The 14,249-nt window shown below is 48.5% G+C and overlaps 1 protein-coding gene across 3 annotated transcripts in view; it reads right to left on the minus strand.

Moving 5' to 3' along the window:
* SH3RF3 (SH3 domain containing ring finger 3) overlaps positions 1-14,249 on the minus strand; it is a 371,490-nt gene that overhangs the window by 70,802 nt on the left and 286,439 nt on the right. For all 3 annotated transcript variants that reach the window (XM_037015534.2, XM_037015529.2, XM_037015533.2), the window contains exons 7-8: positions 12,517-12,764; positions 465-799 (exon numbers count right to left, since the gene is read on the minus strand). In XM_037015534.2, coding sequence (XP_036871429.2) covers positions 465-799; positions 12,517-12,764 — 583 coding nt within the window. The remainder of the gene's footprint in view (positions 1-464; positions 800-12,516; positions 12,765-14,249) is intronic.

The raw sequence follows: 14,249 nt of genomic DNA on the forward strand, positions 1-14,249 counted from the left end.
GACAGGTGGTGACCAGGCCTGAGCACGGTCCAGGGGCCCCGAGGAGTCAGTGCGCAGGGTGGCAGGCAGGTGGGTGTGCCTCCAGGGGACTGGGCAGAGGACTGAGCAGTTAACAGCTTTGATATTGTCCCCAAGGAACAGGAGAGGCTGTCCTTGCCTTGAATACCCCAACTTAAGTGTGGAGTGTTTCATCCAAATCGTGGCTAGAAAAGTTTTAAAAGATCTACAGAATGTGGTATGGCCAAGAGGAAGTGCAAATACTATTCGTACAGCAAAGCCAATACAAAGATAGTCCCTTGCTGAGGGTCCAGCCCCCAGGGCCCAACTGGCCACAGCAGCACAGTGGCCCTGAGCTGGTACACCAAGGGCAGGACAGTGCCTGCTTTCAGGTCTCAATTGTGCTGAGTGTCATTGGTGTCTGGTCCACAGGGTGACAATGGGCTTGCCCAGGATGGGCCACTTACCTTTTCATTTTTCCTCTCATCTGGCTTGCATCCCGTGCTGGTGGGGCTGGATGTAGACAAGCTGCTGACGGGCCCCCCTCCGGCCTCCCCACTGAGGCTGGCGGCGCTGATGTTGGGAGGTGTGATGGCTGATGCTGCTGACGTGAGCAGGATGGCTGGCCGGGGGCACAGCGTCCCGGTGGCCAGGTGCACCGGGGGCTGGTGGACGTGCTGTGGGGACACCACTGAGTGGGGCCTGAGGCTGGTGGTGTGCAGGCGGGATGGGGAGTTCTGGGTGCGCAGGGGCGACACTGTGGCTGTCGGTCGATCCTGAGCCTGAGCTGAGGCGTGGGCAGCTGGAGCACGGGTCAGAGAGTGGGGTTGAGAGGTCAGTTTGCAACCTGTAGTGCACGACAGGACTCTCCCTGGCTTCCCCTCCCAGTGCCCACAGCCTTCTGTCTCCAGGCCTGGCCCCACTTCAGGGGTGAGCAACCCTGAAAAGGCACCCCCCTGCCTCCTCCCTTCCCAGGGAGGAGCTGGATGGTGTGTCCCAAGGCCACCATGGGCACAGCGTGTTCCCAGATCTCTGTAAAGTCTTTGAACTATTCTTCTCGGCCGTGATGAACTAACACCTCAGGAGATTTTCAAAAACATCCTTGTTAGAATGTTCATAGAAGCAAAGCCTCTAAAAGATGCTGAAGAAGCCTCAAGATGCCCCGAATTGTGAGACCCGCTGCGTGAAGGCGGTCCTGCCCACAGTGCCACTGGACAGGTTGGCCCCAATCTGGGGCAGACTTCCTCTCTCACCCTCAGCACTTGACCCAGCTGGGCATGCGGGACTACTCTGCTGGTGGCGATTGAGTGGGAAAGCAGCTGGGCCCTGAGGTGAAGCCCAGAGCCTGCCATGTGCCTGCACATCGAAGCCACAGGAGTTCCTGAGTTTACAGAACTAGGGCCTCCCCACTAGGAAATCCCCCCGCTACCGCAAAAACGCCCCTAAAGACATTGCAGTCTAAATGCATAAAATTTGCAAAAATCTGCCATTTGAAAAGTTTCCTCTCTACACAGCACCACTTTAAAATTAATCCTCTATAGCTTGTGTGAAGAATTGCCTCCTTATTACCAACAAAGAGGAGAGCATGAGACACACCAGAGAAACAGTGGTCATAGCCTGTGCTGGTTTCACCCAAAGGGAGAGAGAGCCATGGGCGGGGGCAGCAGGCAGCCGTCAGACGAGCGTCCCATCTAATGTCATGCAGCCCACACTCAGCTGGTTTTGCATTGTTATGCCAGAGGAAAGTGACTTTCTTCTGCTGTTACTTTCTACCACCAGAATTCATGGCATTCATGCTTCAAAAAAAAAAAAATTGGTGCAATAAAACAACATTCTAAGCCTCCGATATGCGTGGATGCTCAGGGTGCTCATCAGTCCTGATGCACGTCCCGGGTGTGTGAAGGAGCTCGAGCCCCACCACCTGCAGCTGGCTGCTCCTCCGACAGCTGCCCAGGCAGAGCTGGTGAGATCTAATTGTACGATTGCGGGCTCTCCAGCGCTCAGGGCCTGGCCTCTGTAGGAGGTGAAATATATAAAGGCTGATTTATGGGTTTAAGAAACTACTTGGGGTTGGGATGGGTTTGGATATTCACTCAACATGTCTCTGCCATTTCCGAAGACCAGGTCAGGCAGTTATGCAGACCAAGGAAGTCGCTTGGGTCCCTTAATCATCCCGAGGGAGCCCGCCACAGAGACTGTGCTCCTGGGGCCTTTTATCTGCCCCTCCCGGCTGCCTGAACTCTCCTTCACCCCAGCCCGCTGGCCCTGCAACGGGAAGGGAGGGCATCTGAAAACACAGTCTGTAGGGACTGCTCTGGCTCCTGCCGCCTGTGGAGGGCTAGGGCTGGTGAGCCCTCACGAGCCTGCCAAGCGGCCTTGCTAACAGACACCGAGGAGGGATGGTACCCCAGGTCTTCCTGCCGCCATGCAATCTCTCCGCCATCTTTCCCAATCTCTCCCCTTCCTCTTCCCCTCGGCCACCTTAGCCCCTGGCTGCCCATCACGCACGCATGCTGGCTCTCACTGCGGACGCTTGGTGTCAGCATGTGAGTGAACAGATTGCCCTCCCCCAGAAAGCTTGGACACCACCTCTCAGACTCCTGTCCTAACCACCAGCCACAGCACGACCTGCCTTCTCCAGTCTTGGCCCCTCTTGCCCTCTTATAATGTTTCTTTCTCCCAGGCATTATCTCCTTTTGAGGACCCACAGAATATGCCCTTTGTTACGCACTGAGTGTCCACCATCTGTCCCCCACTACAGTGCAAGCTCCACGAGGGAGGGGCACTGGCCCAAACAGCAGGAATGGTGCCTGGCATGCAGAAGGGGCTTAATAAAGTTTTTGAATGAATGAATGAGTCTTTGAGGAAAGAGAACCTCATCTGAAACATCTTCACAGACTGCACAGAACCGAACTGCTGGGGGAGAAAGAGTGCCCGTGAGGAGAAGCACGGCTCATGACACTGGAGCAGACGTTGGGACCCCACTGATGGCCAGTAGGATGTGCCTTAATTTCACCTGACCCTGTGCTGACCCAGACGGCTATCCCACTAGTGATCCTACTTGCTCAACAACCCACCCCACAGAGGCAGGCTGCTTGAGAAGCACTGTTGTTCCCGCCTCAGGATCCCCTCCACTCCTTAACCCTTTGGCGTACTGCAGTAGTCTGGGGCCCTGAGCGCCGAGAGCCCTCGTCCATTCACTGCTCTGTCCCAGTGCCCAGGAATGTTCCTGGCCCCCAGCAGGTGCTCTGTAACGAGCCAAATAGATGCATGACCTATGTCTCTGTCAGCTTTGTCCCTTCCCACTTCATGGAGGAAAGGGAAACGGGTCCCCCACAGCTTCAGGCCCCCTCTCTACAACTCCTCCACATGTGGCCCAGCCCTCTGGCCTCGTGGCAGGTCCCCGGGTGGAGTCCTTCCCCAGCCTCCCGACCTTATAGCTCTGTTAGCTTCCCACCTGTGACTTACCAACAGAGGTAAATGGGTCCCACTGATGCAATCGACCTCCTGCTATTCTTGTCTTCTCATAGCTAGTACCTCCTTTTCCTGGGCTTCTTACACCTGAAATGTCCTCAAAATCTCCCAATCTCTCCCCTCAGCCTATGCTGGCTCTTTCTCACTTGGCATTCCCTGCTCTGTGTGATCTGCATTTGCTCCACAGTAGTTTCCATCTCTGCTCCACATGCTGGTTAAATTCTTAAATTTCTTAAACTGAAACTGCAGTGATTGATTTGAGACTTTATTTTCTAATGGAGGCATTTAGTGCCATAAATTTCCTCTTAAGCACTGCTTTACTGGCATCCCAGGAAGCCTGACATGCTGTGCTCATTTCATGCAGTTCACAACGCTTCCTAGTAACACTTCTGATTTCTTTGATGCACAGGTTATTTTGAAGTGCGCCATTTAGTTTACAAATATTTGGAGATATCTTGTGTTCTAACTCTATGTGGTCAGGGAATGGAGTTGGCGTGACCTGAATCCTTTTAAATTTATTGAGACTTAAAAGTTACGGCCCAGAACAAGGTCTGCTCTGGTAAGTGTGTTCTGTGTGCACCTGAATGTGTGCTTTGTGGTGGTTGGATTGAGTTCTCCATGTCAGTTAGGTTGGTCATAGTGTTCTAATATTCTATATTCTTACAATATTCTGTCTACTGTTCTAACAACTATGAGAGTTTTGAAAAGCTCTTTTGACTATAATTGTGGATTTGTCTATTCTGCTTTGCAGCTCTATCAGTAACTTCTTACATATTTTGAAGCTCTGCTATTTGATGCATTTAGTTCTCTCAATGAACTGATCCCCCCTTTAACATTATGAAATTACCTTTGTTAGTAATAATATTATTTGTTTTAAAGTCTACTCTGTCTGACATTAATATAACCACCCCAGATTTCTTTTGATTAGTATTGGCATGGTACAGCTGACCCTCATTATTCAGAGATGGATATGCAAATTCACTTACAAGCTAAAATTGATTTATAACCCCCAAATCAAAGCCTGTGGTGTTTTTGCAGTCATTCTCAGACATTCTCAAATTCTCAGTAAAGAATCTGAGTCACTGCCACACATGTTCCCCAATGAGGTGCAACTGGGTGATGCTCTCTCTAGTTTTGGCTCATACAGAGATGCCCAGGGATGGAGATGGGAGGGGCCAGGCAGGGCAAGAAACCCCAGCTCTGGGCCAGCTGGATGGGTCTGACTGCCGTCTATTAGGGGCATGGTCACTTAACATTTCTGAACCCCATTTTCTCTTTGGTAAAATAAAAAAGCTACCAGAATGAGTTATTTTTAGTATTTAAGATTTTAATCTATGTGAGATACATGCATATATTTCAGTTGGGAGCAATAGTTCAGTATTCACTAATTCAGTGTTCATAGAAACATTATAGAACAGAGCTACTGTGAATAATGAGAATCAAGTGTATATCTTGTTCCATTCTTTCGTTTTTAACTTATTTGTGTGTTTGTATTTAAGAATTAAAATGTTTCCTTTTCACAGCATATGTTGGCTCTTGTTTTCTTTTCTTCCTGTTTTAAATACTACCTGACAATCTCTGCATTCTATTTCAAGTTATTTAGAGTCACATTTATACTTAATGTGATTATTTATACAAGTAGGTTCAAGCCTACATTTCATGACATTTGTTCTGTTTGACCTCGTGTGTGGTCTGTGTTCCTCTTCCCTTGTCCTTATGACTCCTTTTAGATGGACTGGAAGTTTTTGTGATTCCTTATAATCTGGTAGCTTATTTGTAGTACCTCTTCATTTTGATGTTTAGTGGTTGCTCACATCTTTAATGTATCATTGTCTATCAAGTGAGGCCATAACTTTTAATAGCATCTGGTACTTCCATTTCTCCGCTCCCAACCTTTATGTGTTTGTGTTACATATTTTACTTTTAGTTAGGTCTTAAATCCCATCTGCATTGTTTTTATTTTTGTTCAAACAGTTACAGTTTAAAGGTATTTAAATAATAAGAAAAAACATATATTTACCTATGCAATTACATTTCTAGCACTCATTTCTTTGTATAGATCCATGTTTTCAACTGATACCATTTTCCATCTACCAAAAAGAACTTTAAAACACTTTTCATAGTGTGGGCCCATTGGTGATGAAATCTTTTAGCTTTCCAATGTGTGAATGATTCTTTACTTCCATTTTTGAAGGACATTTTTGCTGAGTCTAGCATCCTAACTGGATAGATTTGTTTCTTTCAGTTATGCCACTGTCTTCTCATCTAAAGTGTTCCTGACAAGAAATCTACTTTAATCCTTATTTTTCTCCTACTTTAATGTATCTTTTTTCCTCTTGTTGCTTTTAAGATTATATCAAAGATTTTGATACAAAGTTTTATACAAAATCTGTATAATTAGGTGTAGTTTTCCCCTTGTTTCTTGCAGTTCAGGGATACCAACTGTCATTGATTGTTTTTTTGCAGTTCTTAGGATTTATTTTTATTATTATTATTATTTTTTAATTCATTATATTATCATTAATCTACAATTACATGAAGAGCATTATGGTTACTAGATTCCCCTCTTCACCAGGTCCCCCCTCACAAACCCCATTACACTCACTGTTCATCAGCATAGTAAGATGTTGTAGAATCACTACTTGTCTTCTCTGTGTTGCACATCCCTCCCTATGCCCCCCCAACATTATACATGCTAATGGTAAGGCCCCCTTTCTTTTTCCCTGCCCCTATCCCTCCCTTCCCACCCCTCCTGCCCAGTCCCTTTCCCTTTGGAAACCGTTAGTCCATTCTTGGGGTCTGTGATTCTGCTGCTGTTTTGTTCCTTCAGTTTTTCTTTGTTCCTATACTCCACATATGAGTGAAATCATTTGGTACTTGTCTTTCTCCACCTGGCTTATTTCACTGAGCATAATACCCTCTAGCTCCATCCATGTTGTTGCAAATGATAGGATTTGTTTTCTTCTTATGGCTGAATAATATTCCATTGTGTATATGTACCACATCTTCTTTATCCATTCATCTATTGATGGACACTTAGGTTGCTTCCATTTCTTGGCTATTGTAAATAATGCTGCGATAAACATGGGGGTGCATCTGTCTTTTTCAAACTGCGCTGCTGCAGTCTTTGGGTAAATTCCTAGAAGTGGAATTCCTGGGTCAAATGGTATTTCTATTTTGAGCTTTTTGAGGAACCTCCATACTGCTTTCCACAATGGTTGAACCAATTCACATTCCCACCAGCAGTGTAGGAGGGTTCCCCTTTCTCCACAACCTCACCAACATTTGTTGTTGTTTGTCTTTTGTATGGTGGTGATCCTTACTGGTGTGAGGTGATATCTTATTGTGATTTTAATTTGCATTTGTCTGATGACAAGTGATGTGGAGATCTTTTCATGTGTCTGTTGGCCATCTGAATTTCTTCTTTGGAGAACTGTCTGTTCAGCTCCTCTGCCCATTTTTAAATTGGATTGTTCACTTTTTCTTTGTTGAGGTGCATGAGCTCTTTATATATTTTGGATGTCAGCCCTTTATCGGATCTGTCATTTATGAATATATTCTCCCATCAACTGTCATTGATTTGTGAGTTTATAGTTTTCATAAAATTTAGGACAGTTTGGGCCATTATTTCTTCAAATAATTTTTCTGCCTAACCTTTTTCTCCTTTACCTTGAGGGCTCCAATTACATGTATATTGGTTTGCTTGAAGTTGCCCCATTGCTTACTGATGCTGTGCTCATTAAAAAAAAAATTCTCTTCATATCCATTTCATTTTTCATAGTTTCTATTATTATACCTTGAAGTTCACTAATGTTTTCTTCAGCAACATCTAGTCTGCCATTAATTCCATCCAGTGTATCCACACTGTAGTTTTTATTTCTAGAATTCGTTTGGGCCTTTTAAATGTCTTCCATGTTTCTACTTTATGAGCATTTGGAATGCAATTATAATATCTGTTTTAATGTCTGCAAATTCTAACATCTGTGTTAGTTCTGGGTCAGTTGTGATTATCTCATCATTATGGATCATATTTTTCTGCTTCTTTGTATGCCTGTAATTTTTTTGCTGATATCAGACATTGTTACTTTTCTATTGTTGAGAGCTGGATATTTTTGTATTCCTATAAATATTATTGAGTTTAGTTCTAGGACAGTTAAATTAATAGGAAACAGTTTGCTCTTTTTGAGTTTAAGATTGGTTAGATGGGACTAGAATAGCACTCAGTCCAGGGATAACATTCCTCACTACTGAGGCAAGACCCTTCTGTGCAGATTAGTCCATGCCCTGTGTTGCTGCTTTTCCCAGTCTGGCTGGTGGGAACAGGTACGATTCCCAGTGCTCTGTGTATGCAGGGCAGATGGCACTGGTCCTCTTTCATTGTTCCCCTGGTTTTACATGGTTTCTTCACTTGCATAACTGTTTAGTTCTCAGATGCCACTCAGAGGACACAGTGTGTGCTCTGGGGCTTTCTTTCTTTCAGGCTCTGGTGTTCCATCCTTCAAATTCTAGCTGTCTGTTGCCCAGACTCTCAACTGCACATTGTCACCTTGGGAGCCTGCCGGTGCCACACCTGGCACTTCTCTGCAGCCAGTAAGCTGGGGCTCGTGTCTTTGTTTCCCATTTCTCATGGATCACTGCCCCTCGTCTACTAATAGCCAGTGCCTCATGCAGTGTTGTTTTATATATTTGTGTTTTTAGTTGTTTCCATGGAGAGGGTAAAGACTGTCCTCATCACTTTGTCTTGGGCATAAGTAGAAGTCTAGCTTTATCCTTTAGATACAAAAATATGATTATAGCTATTATTAAAAACCCTCTAATGTGTCCATTGCCTTTAGGATAAACACTGAAATTCCTGGACGTGGTCTAAATAGCCTTCATGAAACGCCTCTGCTTACCTTTCAGCTTCACCACAAGACACTCGTCCTCTTGCTGCCTTTGTTCCCCACCCTGGACTCATGTCAGCTTCTGAGGGCACCTGTCCTCTGCCAGCCTGGTCCTCTATCCATGCCTCCATTCTCACCTGGCTCCACTGCTGATGCTATATTCTGCCCATTGTAAGATACAGACATAAATCTGGCTCCTGCAGAGAAACTGCTGACAGCACCTTGACCTTCTTTCTGTATCTTTATTCAATCACATCCAGATAAAGTCACCCAAAGACTACAGCCTCTCTCCTTGCCACGCCCTTGCCCCTGCTTGTGCTTCTGGTGGAACTCTGCTCAGATGGCTCCTGTTGGTACTGTAAGAATCCAGGCAGCGGCATCTCCTCTTGAAAACTTCCCACAGACTTCTCTCTTCCCCTTTCCTTCCCAAGCTGAATGAGGTTTCTCTCCTCTGTGCTTTCTTAATAGCCTCCTTATGCCTCTGCCACCGCGCCTTCCAAACTCTATTATGAGCATTTGTTTTCTTTTCCTTCTTTCTAATGGGGGTAGAAATGGGGTCTCTGTGATTCTTCTCTGTATCTCCAGACCCTAGCAGAGTGCCTTATGTGCATCTAGCTCGCTTTCAGTGCTTTTTGCTGGTAGATAAATGGCTGGAGAAGGTTCTTGCACCTGCAAAGCACTGCTATGAGGATGTGTGGATGCTGGAACTTTCCAGGGAGAGTTCTGCCCTTGGAAAAGGAGTTACATTAATCAAGTAGAACCAATCATATTGTATGTTATGGCCAATGCAATTAAGCCTTTGTCAAACTGCCTGCCTCTGGCTGAAGATGAGAACATTGATGAAATGCCTCTCAACTGCCTGGGTTGGGGTCTGCTGAAATGGGCAATTACTGCAGTGAACAATCCATTACTTGTACTGTCAACAGTGTTTTTTCTCTCTTTAAATGCAGAATGAAGTGGAAAATGCTGTGGGAACTCAGTGACATTTAATTTACTGATATGATGTGTGGGAGCCATTCTTTAACCCAGCTGTGACAGCAGTTGTCGGGGACTGGCATCAGGTTGGGATGTGCTGGAGAAGTAGCTTTAACCATCCTGAATCTTCCTCTTCCCATATGTAAAACTGAACCGATGGCAGAGAATGCTTTCCACACCATGTGGTTACTATGGCGATCGACTGAGATGCACTGACTGATATGCCCCTAGCCATGCCAATTTCTTTTCATTCTGCTTGCTATTCCACAGAGGGGGAAATGAGTGGCAGATCTCATTTTCTTCTTGGAATTGAGATAGTTGCTAAAAAGGTGTGATATGGGAAGGGTGTGGTGCTAGCATGCACACTCCCAGTGAGGGGCAGGCTGCCCAGCTTTCTAGTCATGGTGTACTTAGAACCTTTTGGGTGGCACACTAGGGTGACTGGACAAGGTGTCTGTAATCAGGGGGCCCTGGCTTGGGACTTGCCCTGCCTGTGTGCTTCAGGGCCAGGGAAATCAGTATCTTGGCATGCTTCTCACACAGCCTTGGCACGCCAGTGAGGAAGCTCTGTGTGGGCTCACCCCATCACTTGGCATCCCTTCCGAGAGGCTCCCAGCAAATACCACCAGATGAACTCAAGCTGTGCTATCAGCATGTCTGGTTGGAAGCTAACGGTCAGGATGGAGGCCGGCACCAGGTAATATGACTGAAGAGCTCTTTTTGTACCAGGGTCCCACAAGCCAGAGTTGCAAACAAAAACAAAGAACTCATCATTGACTAATTAAAGCAAAAATAATATACATGAGAGATGATTAGGCACCGATGGAGCCTTGGAATGGCAGAGTCAGTCCTGGAAACTCTATGCCCAGGGCAGGACCCGGCCCACCCAGTAGGCCCCGGGGGAGCGTGGACGCCACCCAGCATGAGGCCAGATGTCCACCCTGCTGCTATGAAGAGCTGCACGTTTACACCACCACCTCCATCCCCCAAAGGGGACCTCTCAGGTCTTTGTCCTCTGAATGGAGGTCACATGCAGGAGTGTGTTCCTGGGGCCTAGGTCACGTGTCTGCGCCTTGCCTGTAAGGTGGGCTGGACAGACAGGGGCCACTTTGTACTATGGCCGGGTGGGGCACACGCATGGGATGTTGGTCCCACATAAGGAGGCTCTTCTGAATCAGCCAGTGGGGCTCAGTGGGGCTAGTGCCCACAGCACCTCTTAAAGCCACATGCCATTATTGTCCCTGTAAGCCAGGGCCCTTCCAATCTCTTGTAGGTTGGGGGACACTACTGTCACCCTCCCTGTGTACCAGCTCAGAGACCCAAAACTGGACTTGCTCCGAGCTTGCTGCGAGCACTTCCATGCAGCCTGTCTCCTACTCATGACTGTTGTGTCCCTGAACATCTCGTCATTCTGCCCTAGTTCTGCAACCCGACTTGGGGCGCCAGGCCCACCGACCTCTCTCACAAGGGGATAGCAACACCCTTCTGCGGGCTTCCAGCCTTAGGCTGCCCCACACCAACTCTTCCTCCCTACCGTGCCCGGAGGTATTTGCTAAAGTGTCATCCTCTTGCTTAAAATCGCTCGGTGGGTGTCCATAGCCTTTATAAGAGAATTCAGCCTCCTAGATCTCGGGTGACAGTTTGTATTTACTCCTCGGCCTCTCCAGTAAGGTGCTTATTCTCCGGAATAAAGACAGCTACCGCGTACTTACTGTATACTAGATATGCCCTGCCAGAGGGTCCTCACACAGTGGCCTGGAGCTAAGCTCCATTTACACAGGATGGAATGGGGGCCATGGCAGTCGTGTGGCCCCAGCGTTCATGCGCGGGTCCGTCTGTGCCCGTGTGTGCACGACTCCAGCCAGGCCTCTGCCCCATCTCCAGGGCATTGCTCACAGCTGCCGGAATAGGAATGCGCTTTCTCCCGCTTCCGCCCATCTGTCTGCTCCTCTCCTCCTCCCTCCAAGGGCTCCTTCCTTGTTCCCCTGCCTGACTGCTGCTTTCCTCCTCTCAGAGCCTCACCAGCCCTCTCTGCGTCACCAGGGGCCACGTGGCCCCTCCTCCCAGCCTGCCAGTCCTCAAGGCTGAGAGCTGGGGTGGTCCTTTTCACAGGCTGACAGAAGGGGCCCGGAGGGTGGCTTGTGTCACACGCAGCATCCTCCAGGGGCACAGCAATTCTTCCTGCTGCAGGTAGCCAGGTGGCATCAGCCTAGCGACATGTGGGCCTGTGTCCCAAGAGTGCGCATGGGTATGAGTGGACTGACATGTACTTCCTGGCCTCATGTCCTGCCAGCTGTGACTGGAAGGAGACGGCCCCACTGTGCTGCGGGCTGTGTTGTCTTCCCACACTCAGATGTTCTCTGGGGCACTTATAACAGCCATCTTCTGGCTAGATTCTAAAAACAGTGGGTTTTATTGCTCCAAAGATTTTACACAAGGCCTTACTTGGAGGAGAGATGATTTCTGAGAGGATAAGGTTGGGGTGGGAAAAGGGATCCTGTGCACTTGGATGAAATGCAGAGTCACCTCCTCCTGCCCAGGGCTCCTTCCAGAGCTTGGAGGTGGCGTGGCTGGCTCTACGGTGTCGGGGTTACTGGGGTGGTCCCCATCTGTGAGTCAAGCTCCAGCCTGTTAGCTCAGTGCTAAGCTTCTTTATGCCTTTCAGACCCACCCCATAATTTCTCTTCCTCTACACCATATAGGGAGCAAACGAATGCTGTTTGAATTCAGTCAGTCTCTGGATAAAGCTAGCATGGAGGGCAAGGGTCAATGACCATCACCCCCTCCAGCCTCAAAGCATCTCAGAAGGAGCTCTGGGTCTGGGCCTTGTCACAGCCTTGGAGAGACATGCCGGGCGCTGGCACAGGGAAGGCCCTCACAGCTGGCCCATGGGGCCTTGTGGGGTCGTCCAAAGGCACCACAGTTAATCTTATTAGTCCATGCAGGCCTCTGGCTACAATGAAATGTGTAAATATTTGTGAATTCTCTAAACCTTTTCAGCTGCCAGGATAGGGAAATATGGTCAGTCAATAAATTTACAGGAGATTACCAAGAGTTTATGGTTATGATTAGCAAATACAACTTGCCCCACCATGGACAGCTTGAGACATGGGCCAAAATGTTTCTCATGATTTGTGCCCCCAAGACCTCCCCTTCTCAGAGTAAGGCCCCTGGCACCTGTACGTACCTGTGGGGACAGCACTGTGGGCCTGGCCGGCTGCTGGCTGGGCTGAGTGCCGCAGACAAGTGCCCATTGCAGGAGAGGCTGCCTGGTGAGGGGACTGGGCTGTGCTGAGGGGAAAGGCAGGTCTCGTGGCAGGTGCCGGGCTGCTCAGACTCCCACCACCTGGGTGAATGGTTGTGGCAATCCCTTTGGCCAGTGGAGACCCTGCAGCCACGTTATTCCGGGGCAGTTTGGGGCCTCCTGCAGGAACCCTGAGGACATAAAATACAATCGAGTCAGGAGAGGGCACAGATGCTGCATGGCGCAGGCCGCTGGCAGAGGCCCATTTACCTGGTGCTCGGGGCTCTGCAAGGCAAGGTCATGCAGTCCAGGGCTCAGACCCTGAAGCAAATCCCTGGAGGCCAATGGGGCCCAGAGCTCAAGCTTGACAGCAGCTCACCCAAATAAAACCGTATGGGGCTAACTCTGGGTGTGATGAGAGCCGGTTACCGTTGAAGATATAGTAATAGAACACTGAGAAACAGGCGGGATCAAGGCAATCGGATATTCTGTATCAGAGCTTCTGCCTAGATTTTTTCTAGCAGCTGTGTGTACCCAAACATGTCCAGCAAGAGCAGATGACTCAGTCACACCCATGAGGCTCGGACACATCTGGTACATGGGGAGTGATGGCAAGGACCCAGCTCCTCCTGGACATGCCCTCCTGCTTCTGCCGGTCTCTGGGAAGAGGCGCAGACAGACCATGTTCTGCTGGGGGTACCAGGGAGCTTGTGGCTTTATACCAGACGCAGATGCCCTTTCACCTGGGCTTCAGAGGACACCAGACAGTTGTCCAGAAATACAAAAGGAGCACTGGGACTATGGAAACAGGCTTATAGTCCTTTGGCCCTACATGTTCATGCGTGAAACCCATGTGCTGGCTGACGGGGCAATCTCTGGTAGCATCTGGGGGCTTGGAAGCTTTTGTGGGTCCCAGCGCTGTGTCAACCTCCCTGCTGTCCCCTCAGGTCTAGGTCATGAGGCAGGGGAAGCCATGCGTGGGAGAGGAGTGTCACTGCGGGGCCATAGCTTCTGGCCAGGTTGGAGGGCCCCATCTCCATGAGCTGGTACTGCTGGGCTGTGACTCTGGCCAGGGAGGAGCCTGCAGCACCAAGCCAGCACTTCTGCAGAACAGCACTGGGGAAATAGCCTCTTGGGACCTGGACCACGGGCAGCATCATGCTCAGCCCATAGAAATTCATCTCTAGCAAGAAACTCAGCCAGCTAGCCAGACCAAACTGAGTTTTTAAGTGACATCTGCTCACTTTCACCCCAGGAAACAATTTTTAAAAATTGATTAAAGTGGGCTCACAAATTATGGGCCTTCCCAGGAAGGGCTGTTAGAAGACACAATGAGAGGCCCACCTTCAAGCCAGCACTGGTCCCCTCGGAGCTTTGAAAGGTATGAATCAGTGTTGCCACAAATGCAAGCCTGGACATTAACTTTTCTCATGGCAGTCCGGCTCTAAGGGGAGCCATGTGTTCAGTTCACTGGCATCCAGGGCTAACGCAGGGCTGGGCCTGGAGAGGGTTCCAGGAATCAGACTGACAGAATCAATAGTGGATTCCTCATCTCAATGAAAAGTTCTCAGACAACTCTGGGTTTCCTCTTTCTCAAATTCTAAAGATTACTTTCTCTATTTACAAAAACAGTACAACAGTAAACCTGCAAAAGGCAGGAAAACACAATGAAGAAG

This window comes from Manis javanica, chromosome 1 (assembly GCF_040802235.1).
Source record: "Manis javanica isolate MJ-LG chromosome 1, MJ_LKY, whole genome shotgun sequence".
In the NCBI taxonomy this organism is placed as follows: Eukaryota; Metazoa; Chordata; class Mammalia; order Pholidota; family Manidae; genus Manis; species Manis javanica.